The sequence below is a fragment of the Panthera onca genome, chromosome D3 (assembly GCF_046562875.1).
Source record: "Panthera onca isolate mPanOnc1 chromosome D3, mPanOnc1 haplotype 2, whole genome shotgun sequence".
In the NCBI taxonomy this organism is placed as follows: Eukaryota; Metazoa; Chordata; class Mammalia; order Carnivora; family Felidae; genus Panthera; species Panthera onca.
This window is the reverse complement of record NC_138350.1, coordinates 43766690-43778863: the sequence shown is the minus strand read 5'-3', so window position 1 is coordinate 43778863 and position 12174 is coordinate 43766690. Positions and strand designations below refer to the sequence as shown.

The 12174-nt window shown below is 40.2% G+C and overlaps 1 protein-coding gene across 1 annotated transcript in view; it reads right to left on the bottom strand.

Annotated features, from left to right (window-relative positions):
• MIB1 (MIB E3 ubiquitin protein ligase 1) overlaps positions 1–10894 on the bottom strand; it is a 127377-nt gene extending 116483 nt beyond the window's left edge. Inside the window, exon 1 of the mRNA XM_078435382.2 lies at positions 9863–10894. Within this exon, the coding sequence (XP_078291508.1) occupies positions 9863–10091 (229 nt within the window). The 5' untranslated portion in view covers positions 10092–10894. The remainder of the gene's footprint in view (positions 1–9862) is intronic.
• Between the last annotated feature and the right edge of the window lie 1280 nt (positions 10895–12174).

Sequence of the window (12174 nt, the reverse complement as noted above, 5' to 3'; positions counted from 1 at the left end):
AAATATCGTATGATCTCATTTATATATGAAACCTAAAAAAAAAAAAAAAAAAAAAAAAAAGAATAAAAAACAACAACATAAAAGGGACACACACTCATACAGAACTAGTGGTTGTCAGAGGGAGAGGGGTAGGGGGATAGGCAAAATAGGTGAAGGGGTTTAAAGAGGTACAAATTTCCAGTTATAAAATAAATAACTCAGAGATGAAAAGTACAGTATAGGGAATATAGTCAATAATGCAGTAATAACTTCGTATGATAACAGACGATAACTACACTCACCATGGTGAGCATGAGTAACTACAGAATTGCTGAATCACTGTTGTACACCTGAAACTGATATAACACTATGTCAACTATATTTCAATTTAAAAAAAATAAAAATAAAGGAGCACCTGGGTGGCTCAGTTGGTTAAGCATCTGACTTTGACTCAGGTCATGATCTCGAAGTTCGTGGGTTTGAGCTCCACATCAGGCTCTGTGATGACAGCTCAGAGCCTGGAATCTGCTTCGGATTCTATGTCTCCCTCTGTCTCTGACCCTCCCCCACTCACACTCTCTCACTCTCAAAGTAAAACATTAAAAAATAAATAAAAATCGTTGCTATGTTCCTAGTTCCAATGGAGGCAATGTTCTATCACTGTAATCTAGATAAAATGGTAGAAGAGGCAAGCTAAATGATGTAGGGACATACGAAAATGTGTGAGTAAAGAAATGAGTTATAAGAAGGAGAAATGTTCTTGGAGCTCCTGGGTAGCTCGGTCAGTTAAGCCTCTGACTTTGGCTCAGGTCATGATCTTGCAGTTTGTGGGTTCGAGCCCCACATCTGGCTCTGTGCAGACAGCTCAGAGCCTGGAGCCTGCTTCGGATTCTGTGTCTCCCTCTCTCTCTGACCCTCCCCTGCTCACACTCTGTCTCTGTCTCTCTCTGAAAAGTAAATAAACATAAAAAATTAAAAAAAAAAAAAAAGGAGAACTGTTCTTAAAAACAAAAAAACAAAAAAAAAAAAAAGGCCATTTTCCCATAGATACTTAAAATGCATAAGCTCTTGCTAGGTGACTTAGAGCAATGGTTTCCACAGTGAGGTACATGCTCAGGGTATATAGAACAAGATTCTGTGAAATGCAAGAGAAAATCAAAGTCCACAATGTCTTATCTATAATGCCAAACTCCAAGTGTTTTTGTAAGTTAGCAGCAAACTCCAGTTAGTCATAAACCTTGATCTGAACAAACAAGAGGCTATATATAGTATGTAGTCTTTATCATCCCGGTAGTATAATTATTCATATGCTTCCCTGAAGAAATGTTAATTTACTTGATTACATGGTACTGCTGTGGACCTCAAAGTGGATGTTATGTACTATGTTGCACACATACCATATTATAGTTCTAAAATCCAGAAGTATACACTTGGTCCCAAGCATTTGGAAAAAAAAGGGGGGGGTTTGGATTTCCACTGAAACTTTTATATTTATTTTTTCTCTAAAAATATTAAGATTGAGATTAAGTTTCACTAATTGTAAATCATTGAGCTGACACCAGCACCCTCAGGGAGTCCACACAAAAACTCACCCCTCACACAGAGAACACAGGTGTCCTGGAGGTGAGGGGGTTTGAGAGCAACGGGTCCTAACAATGTTGCTCACCTCTGGTACATTAAGACATGCTGCAACTTTTTTGTGCCTACTTAAGCAGATTTGTGGAATGTATGCTAGTAACATAAAACAGCATGCTGTTGATTATCTTGAGACAAAGGGCTTAAAAGGCAAAATTAAGAATGAGTTCCATATTTTTCATTTACAAAATAAATAAATGAAAAATAAATGGTTCAAAATTGCACACCTTTTCTGTGATGAAAAGGTGTTAGTGGTATGCCCCTTATAAGCCTTTTTTTTAACTACATCTATTTAATGTGTCCCAGGTAAAGATGACATGAGAAAATAAATGCTGTCCAAAAGAAACTAGAATAAGCAAAGTGAAAACTGGTGTTTAGAGAGGTTTCAAAACATCATTATATGGTCTTTAATACCAATGATGCATATCATGAATAAATTTTTATACCCACATCCTTAAAATAATATTTCACTTCATTTTAAATTCAGTAAATTCAGAATTCACTGATTCAAAATATAAAACTAACACACCTTCTAATTCATATGTAAGAAATGACTAGCATCAGAAAAAACAAAATTACTAGCTAAATTTCAATAAAAAATTTTACTTAACTGGTAAATGGAATAGAAAAATAAGATTGAGATTTAATGAAGATACTGTATTAGTTACAGTCCAGTAAGGAGACATAAACTACACCAATCCACCACTTCTAGAAATAGGGAAACAATGAAAAAAAAAATGGGATTACTAAAGGAGGGATTCTATAGGGGTAGGATCCAGACCTTTATAAAGGCGTTGTGACTGGCTGGTGCTGGTGTCACTGAGTGGGGACACACTGATGTTGTTTCTGGTTATATTGGAAGTAACCTGGAATCAAATACCGATACTGAAATTCTGCTAGATGAGATGATGCCAAAAGAAAGCAAGAAAAACAGAAAACAGCAAGTTCCTTCTCCCACTCTAGCCTTCCAGTCTCCTTTGAGCGCTCCCTATTGGCAGAGCCAGCAAGGATCCAGCTGGCAAAAAAACACATGCAGAAGCCATCCCAGCCTCACAGGGTAGAATACAGAGAGTGGGTTTGAAGCCAAGACATAAAAGCTTAAAAACCAGTATAATATACTCAGAAATGCACTTCATCGCTTTGGATTATCTATCTTTATGAGGTCTCCTAAAAGCTAAAGCATCTAGCAAAATCAAGAATGGGATCAAACTGAATTTAGAATCAGACCTGATTTACTAATATATTAAACTAAGATTTTCTAAAACAATGAAGAAAAACCATACTGCTCTCCTTTTTAAAAACATTTTTTTTAATTTTTTTTTAACGTTTTATTTATTTTTGAGACAGAGAGAGACAGAGCATGAACGGGGGAGGGGCAGAGAGAGAGACACAGAATCCGAAGCAGGCTCCAGGCTCTGAGCCATCAGCCCAGAGCCGGATGCGGGGCTCAAACTCACGGACCGCGAGATCCTGACCTGAGCTGAAGTCGGACGCTTAACCGACTGAGCCACCCAGGCGCCCCTAAAAACATTTTTTAAGTTTATTTTTATTTATTTTGAGAGAAAGATAGAGAGCAAGCAGGGAAGGGTCAGAAAGCAGGGGAGACAGAATCCGAAACAGGCTCTGCACTATCAACACAGAGCCTGATGCAGGGCTCGAACCCACAAACCGTGAGATCATGACCTGAGCCCAAGTCAAGAGTCAGACGCTTAACAGACTGAGCCACCCAGGTGCCCCTTGCTCTCATTTAAAAAACAAAACAAAACAAAACAAAAAATTCTGAATATAAGCAAAATACCAAAATACCATGCTGAAGGCTGGATCCTTTCAGCCTAAGTGTTTATTTACCCTTTTTCCACATATATTTCTTCCATAATTTTCAGTATTTAAATTTTACATAAGAAGCACAGTGTTATCTACAGTAATTCTTTGTGGTTTTTGGTTTTTTATATGTAATTTTGAGTCTGGTGTCTTTTTTTAAAGTTTTTTTTTTTTTTTTTAATTTGTTGAGAGTGTACATGCACACACAAGCAGGTGAGAGGCAGAGAGAGAAAGGGAGAGGGAGAGAGAGAAAAGGAGAGAGAGAAAGGGAGGGGGAGGGAGAGAGAGAGAAAGGGAGGGGGAGGGAGAGAGAGAGAAAGGGAGGGGGAGAGAGAGAAAGGGAGAGGGAGAGAGAGGGAAAGGGAGGGAGAAAGGGAGGGAGAGCGAATCCCAAACTGACAGCACAGAGCCCCACTCCAGCTCAATCTCACGAACAGTGAGATCAAGACATGAGCTGAAATAAGGGTCAGACACTTATCCAACTGAGCCACCCAGGCACCCCTATGGTAATTCTTTGAAACCTACTTTTTTTCACTCAACATATAATTGGTAAATATACACTAATTTTTTCATTTTAACTAAAATTTTACTGTATGAGACTCATGTAACATTATATACAAATTACATATAAACTTTTAGTAGCTACCAAATTATTGGTTTTATAAATACTACAATGAATTTCTCTATACATAACCTCTTTACAGATTTGTGCCTGAGGATCTCATGGACATACACTTAAAAGATTTTCTCAGTTGCAGGATAGGTGCATTTGTAAAGTTTACAAGACTGCCAAATTGCTTCTCAAAGTGGTTGTATCAATTTTCTGTCCCACCAATAACCTGAGAGTTCTGATTTCCCCATATTCTTTATCAATACATACTACTTTTAGACTTTAAATTTTTGTCAGTCTGACTGGGGTGAGGTAAAAGATATCTTTTCTTAATTTATATTTCCAGGTTAGTTGAGCCAGCTATATAAATAGTTATTAGTTCTTTACTATTTACATCAAATCAAACTTTTAAAGCTAGAAGAAAATTTTTATTTAAATTGATCTAATCCATATATCTCATACATAAAGAAAAAAGTCAGCTAGCTGTCTTCTAACTTCTAACTGAAAATTTTCTCCCACACCTGGTAATGCAATTATCTATGTTGCCCCTAACCAATAAAACAAAAGAAGCTTGACATATATGAGGTAAGTTTTCAGTAATTTGAATTTTGGGTAAGATCTGATAGTTTAGATACGACAACGTCATATCTCTGTCAACGGCAAAGCTTGGCTTCAACAGTATAGAATGACTGGAACTTTGAGCTGCTGTTTGGAACAAAGAAAACTGAAAACATTAAGAACCTTGATAAAGTGAAAAAATAGAAGAATAAAGACCGACAAGCTGGAGAATTTGACAGTTCATATGCAGCTCAATTACTATATGCAATGAGTGATCCTGGATTGGATCCTGGACCAGAAAAAAGACATTAGTAGGACAACTGATGAAATCTTAATAAGGTCTGTACATTAGTTAATAGTATAATATTAATGTTATTTTTCTGGTTTCAGTAATTGTACTTTGTAAGCTGTTAACATCTGAAGAAGATGAGCAAGGGCAAAAAGGAACTCTTTTTACTAATTTTATAATTTTTGTAAACCTGAAATTATTTCAAAAAGGTTAAATTTATTTTTAACTATTATGTAAATAAATATCAAGTACAATATAAATGTAATATTTAATAAATCTCAAGAATATAATAAAGTACCAACAGATATTAATTGTTAAATATTTTGAAGAAAAAAGAGAAAAAAAATTGAAAGTAGTATTATAGTCCTGGGGCAAAATTAGATCTAAGAACTTGTGATCTGTTCAATCCTTTAAGGAAAACAAAAGTGAAGAAATTAAATCATAGAAATTAAAATATTTCAACAGCACTGCATAAGAAGGCTAGCTATCCTGTATCTAGAAATGCTTTTTTTTAATTTTTTTTTCTTAATGTTTTTATTTTTGAGACAGAGAGAGACAGCATGATCAGGGAAGGGGCAGAGAGAGAGGGAGACACAGAATCAGAAGCAGGCTCCAGGCTCTGAGCCATCAGCACAGAGCCCGATGTGGGGCTCGAGCCCACAGACTGTGAGATCATGACCTGAGCTGAAGTCGGACACTCAACTGACTGAGCCACCCAGGCGTCCCTAGAAATGCTTTTAAAACATCTGCTAAAATAATCAGATGAACAAGATGAATTGTTACATATAACAAATTAAATGTATAAAGTGATGTAAATTAAACTGAGATTTTAAAAAAATTACCTCTAAAAACACCTGCTTTTATAAAAGATAATGAAACTATTTATGACAGATATACTCCATACCACAAAACACACAGACAACATTAACATCCCTTCAAAAACTGCTGTAGTATAGGATTTGTTACACTTTACCCTGGAAAGATATTTAAATTTCCCCATAAACCTACAATTACTGATACCAAGATGCCTCCAAATTATTTAGTTGTGGTCAAACTTTAGCTTGAACTAGCATGATAAAATTTTAAGAGTGTGCAGAAACAGGTATATGCCTCATACAGTGTTGTTGAGAGTGTAAAGTGGTAAAATGTCTTTAGACAGCAGTTAACCAACATCTATCAAAATGTTAAGTATGGGTACCCGTTGATCTAGCAATTCCACATTAGAAGTAGTCAGCACTGGGGTGCCTGGGTGGCTTAGCCAGTTGAGTGTCCAATTTCGGCTCAGGTCATGATCTCTCAGTTGGCTGAGTTCAAGCCCTGCGTCGTGCTCTATCGCTGACAGCTCAGAGCCTGGAGCCTGCTTCAGGTTCTGTGTCTCCCTCTCTCTCTTCCCCTCCCCCACTCCCTCCCTCCCTCCCTCTCTCTCTCTCTCAAAAGTAAATAAACATTAAAAAAATGGTTTTTAAATTAAAAAAAGTACTCAGTACATATGCATAGGATTTATTCACTGCATCATTGTAAATAAGACCTGAAACAATATAAATGCCCATCAATAAAACACATTAAATAAATTATTACATCCAGTCAACTGGTATACTATGCAGTTATGAAAGAATAAGGTAGACCTATATGTGCTAATAACATGGAACAATTCCCAATATGTACTATTAAGTGAAAGAAACAAAAGTGCAGAAGAGAATATAGTGTACTACCATTTGTACCTTTAAAAGGCAGTAGATTTACAGTATGTTAATAAATATGCTTCCAATAAATAGAGTATTATGTAAGAATACACAAGAAGGTGATATCAATAGCTATCCCTTTTTGTACTGTTGAATCTTTTCTTTGGGGCATGCATATTCATTCTTCTCAATGTTTAAAAAGCCAGCTAAGAAACACAATTTTATGAATTATCTGTTCAAAAAAACCGAGTTGGCCTGTGTTCGTTTCCTTTCTGTTGCTGCTAATAATAAATGTAAACCCATTTCAGATTTGTTAAGCTTTGTCAAACTCAATCAAGCCGTAGAAGTAGCTTACTTATAAATTAACTCAAAATGTATTAAAGACTTTAGCATTAAGACATGAAACCATAAAACTCCTAGAAGAACACATAGGAAGTAAGCTCTTTAACAATGATTTTGGCAATGAATTTGTTGGACTTGATGCCAAAAGCAACGAAAGCAAAAATGAACAAGTGAGAATACATCAAACTAAAAAGCCACTAAACAGCAAAGGAAACAATCAACGAAAGGAAAGAGCAACTTACTGAATGGGAGAAAATACTTGCAAGTAATACATATAAGGGATTAATATCTAAAATACATAAAGAACCCGCACAATTCAACAGCAAAAAAAAAAAAAAAAAAAAAAATCTGATTAAAACATAGAGAGGGTGCCTGGCTGGCTCAGTCGGTTAAGTGTCTAACTTCAGCTCAGGTCATGATCTCACAGTTTGTGAGAACGAGCCCGGGTTGGGCTCTGCACTGATAGCATTGATAGCGCATAGCCTACTTGGGATTCTCTCTCTCTCTCCCTCTCTCTCTCTCTCTCTCTCTCTCTCTGCCCCTCCCCTGCTCACACTCTCTTACTCAAAATAAATAAACTTAAAAAAAAAATGGACAGAGGATCTAAAGAGGCATTTTTTCAAAGACATACAGATGGCCAACAAGACACATGAAAAAATGCTCAACATCACTATCACAAAAATGCATATCAAAACCACAAATGAGGTATCACCTCACATTTGTTAGAACAGCTACTATCAAAAAGACAAGAAATAACAAGCATTGGCAAGGATATGGACAAAAACAAGGATGTTCTCTGTTAGTGGGAACATAAATGTGTGTAGCCAATGTGGAAAAGTGCCTCAAAAGATTAAAAATAGAACTACTATAGGATCCAGCAATACTTCTGGGTAACTAATCGAAGAAAATGAAAACACTAATTCAAAATGATATATGCATTCCCATGTTCACTGCAACATTATTTACAATAGCCAAGACAAGGAAACAACCTAAATGTCCATCAATGGATGAAAGGATAAAGAAAATGTGCCATATATATATATATGGCATATAAATATATGGCCATAAAAATAATGGATGAAAGGATAAAGAAAATGTGCCATATATATATATATATATATATATATATATATATATATATATTTCTTTATCCTTTACTTTCTTACAACCTAAATGTCCATCAATGGATGAAAGGATAAAGAAAATGTGCCATATATATATATATATATATATATATATATATATATATGGCATATAAATATATGGCCATAAAAATAATGGATGAAAGGATAAAGAAAATGTGCCATATATATATATATATATATATATAGCATATATATATATATACGGCATATATATATATATATGCCATATATATATGCCATATATATATATATACGGCACATTTTCTTTATCCTTTACTTCCTTACATTTCTTTCCATTTTATATATATATATATGTGTGTGTGTGTATATATATACACACACACACACATATATATATATATATAATGAAATGTTACTCAGCCATAAAAAAGAATTAAATCGTGCCATTTGCAACAACATGGATGGACCCTGAGAGCACTGTGCTAAGTGAAATAAAATAAAACACAGTGAGAGACAGATACTGTATGATCTCATTTATACATGGAATCTAAAAACAAAACAAAACAAAACAACAAGCTCATAGATACAAAGAACAGATTGGTAGTTACCAGAGGTGAGTGAGAGTGGGTGAAACGGGTGATGGGTGTCAAAAGGTACAAACTTTCAGTCATAAAATAAATAAGTCATGGGATGTAAAGTGTACATGATGACTACAATTAATAACACTGTAGTGAATATTTGAAACTTGCTAAGAGAGTAAATCTTACAAGTTCCCATTACAAAGGAAAAAAAATTTTACAACTACGGATGGTGATAGAGGTTAACTAAACTTACTGGGATGATCGTTTTGCAATATATACAAATATCGAATCGTTATGTATACATGTAAAACTAGTATGTCAATGATACCTCAACTTTTTTAAAGTAGCTTCTTTATGCATTCTGAAAAGTAACAAATTTTAAATTTGAATTATTTTCAACTAAATAGATATCATGGACAAATCTATAAATATAGCCTTGATTAAAATAATCCAATAAAATAAAGTTCAGTTTACCCCATTACATAAAAATTCTAGAGTCAATAACAGATCCCCGAAATTTTGTGAATCAAACTGACTCCTGTGAATGGGTAAGTCTCTGACATAACCTTACACACAAAAAAATCTGGCGTCTAATCCACTTGGAAAAAGTATTTAACACAAAGAAATGGTTCAGCAGCTTAGACTGTTTTTCCCTCTACTGATAATGAACCAATTGAGGTGAAAAATCATTCTACAAAGTCCCAATTAACATTCGGCTACTTAATTCCAAGTCTGTCTTTCTATGTGTTACAGGAGGCCATACATACAAATGTACGTACGTTACGTACATACATACATACATACATACATACATACATGCATGCATATATAATTGGCATTTCAACAATCCGAGGTACCAGAAGCCCCTCGGCAATTGTAACCCGTCAACTAAAGACCATATGGCTAGGCAAGCCTCTCTTCAGACAGTTATCACTCGGTGGCTGATTAATTTCAATGGCTTATTAGACAGGCCTCTCCAGACCCTTTCCCTAGAGAAGGAGGAGGAGGGGAACGGTCTGTTGTTTTCCCGGTGCTTTGTGCCCTCCAGGCTTGAAAGCATCCTGGTGACGGTGCAGCCATCATTTCCCGTGGGGGTAGCGGTGTCTTTTCGGCAAGTTTTTGTTTACGAGGTACTGAACCCAAAATCCCTTTGGCTCTCTCCCTTTCCATCTCGGGCTTCTCCCAGGCGTCCCGACGCCCACCGGGCCTCGCCCGTTCCCCGCACACGCGCAGACCCTGGGCCAGGGGCCAAGACTTACCCGTGGGCGCGCTATCCAAGATGCGCAGGTCGTAGGCCCCAGAGCAGCGGTAGTTGGCGGCGGTGCCGTTGTCCCACACCACCACCACCTCCTCGGGGCTCTCGAAGCTCCGGACCGTGCCCACATGGCCCTCGCCGCCGTCCTGCTTCCCCCACTTCCAGTCCGGGCCGCGCACCACCCGGGCCCCGACCCCTTCCACCATCACCCGGTTATTCCGGGAGTTACTCATCGGGGCCCGGGCGGTGGGCTCTGCCGCCGCCGCCGCCGCCGCCGCCGCCGGTGGGCCCGTGAGGGAGTTGGGCCCGGGCCGGACTCTCGGCGCCGGCGGGAGCGGCAGCGAGCCCCGGGGGACGTGGGAATAACTCACGGGGGCGGCGGCGCGGTCCCCGACAAGCCCACAGCCGCTCTCCAGCCGTCGCCGCCGCCGCCGCGCCCCCCGCTCGGACTGGAGGCCGGACCGCAGCGGCTCAGAGGCGGCGGCGGCGGGCGGGCAGAGGGGAGGGGGCCGTGGGCGGGGACTCCCCCGCTTCCTCCGGGCTCCCCGGCCGGGCTACAGCGACGGCCGCCAGGAAACCACGCTCTCCCCCGGCCGGGAGCGCGGGGAGCGCAGGGGGCCGGGGGAGGCTAGCCCGGGGGGGACGGCGGGGGCAGCGGGGAGCAAGCTTAACTGTCGGCCTTTTTTCTCCCCCAGCCCCTCGATCCGGGGTGGGCGCCCGAGTGCCGGCGCCGTCTCCTCCCCCGTGGGCAGCGGTGGTACCTCCCAGCGTCCGGCGAGCGCCCGGGCCCACGGGCCCCCTTCTCTGTGCCCCCACGCACGCCGCCGCGCTCCGCCCCGCCACAGAGTCCCCGCCGGGCGAGAGCGGCTCCACATCCGGATACTGACGCACTCAAGACTAGAGCAACCCCTTCTCTCACTAGGAGGGGAATCCTCAGCAACAGTAGGGCGGAAAGGGTTTTGGAGAGTCGCGCGACTGGGGAAAGAAAGGAGAAGAAAATCGATCCCTAAGCGTCTCTCCAGGGCCCGATGAGAGTGCGCATGCGCCTGGCCCCCAAAAAAAAAAAAAAAGAGGAGGGGGGCTACACGGCCAGCCCAGCCAGAGGCGCTGGGAGGGGCGGTAAATGGGGTTGTGGCCTACGGGTGGTGAGGCGCGCCCCATTGGTTGTGAGAAAAGGGGCGGAGCAAGAAATCTGTCCCACTGACCTGGAGGTGGGGCTGGAGGAAATCAACCGAGATTGGGATCCGACCGGGGCGCTGAAACTGGGTAGCTATGAAGAGGTCAGTCTTAATCTTTAAATTCTAGTGTACCTCGGTGTAGAGTATGTGTTTGGGATTCCGTGTTGTTTTGGTCTTTTCTTAACAGGGTCGGAAATAGAATAGATTATAGCACAGATTAAGGGCGACCTGTATTTTTGTATGTGTAAATTTCAAACCAGAGTGGGTGATTAAGGATGTACTTTTTGGGGGAAGAGGGGGGAGCGGGGCAGAGGAAGAGAGAGACTCTTGCGAGGGGTGGGGCTCGATTCCTGAACCCTGGGATGAAATCAAAAGTCAGATGCTCAACAGGCTGAGTCACCCCAGCAACCCTAGGGATGTATTTTAACCATTCGGTAGAATGGTACGGAATGTGAGCAATGTACAAAGTCCTTTGGAAGGTGTGTCTTGTCTTCAAGTGGAGTCAGGGTGCTAAGTAGGCTCCAAACAGTACAAGCTCCTGGGAGAGTTTACATGCACCTTGCCCATTGATAACTCCCATCATTCAGTCCCTGAATGCAAAAGACAACCTTGAAAGGAAAATAAGAGGACTGTAAGAGTGGTTTCTGGCTATTACTTAAATGACATTATGGTGTGTAGGATTTTTGGGGCCCCTGGATGGCTCAGTTGGTTGAACATCCGACTTTGTCTCAGGTCATGATCTCCCGGTCTGTGAGTTCCAACCCGGGTCGGGCTCTGTGCTGACAGCTCAGAGCCTGGAGCCTGCTGCTTCAATTCTGTGTCTCCCTCTCTCTCTGCCCCTCACCCGTTAATGCTCTGTCTCTCTCTCTCTCTCTCAAAAATAAATAAACATTAAAAATAATTAAAAAAATAAAACCCTTGTTTTTCAGCCCAGCATAGAGGCATTGTTAGCGTAAACTATTGCTTTTCCTGAGAGTCATGGGAGCGGTAATACTGCTGCAGAATCAAATAATCAAAATCAAGTGGGCAGAAAGGGAGTGTAAAATGTGACCAATTAATTATCATGTAATCAAATAAAATATTCTTAATTTTTCACGTAAATAAAACTGAGGAAAATACAAATATGGAGTCCCAAAGG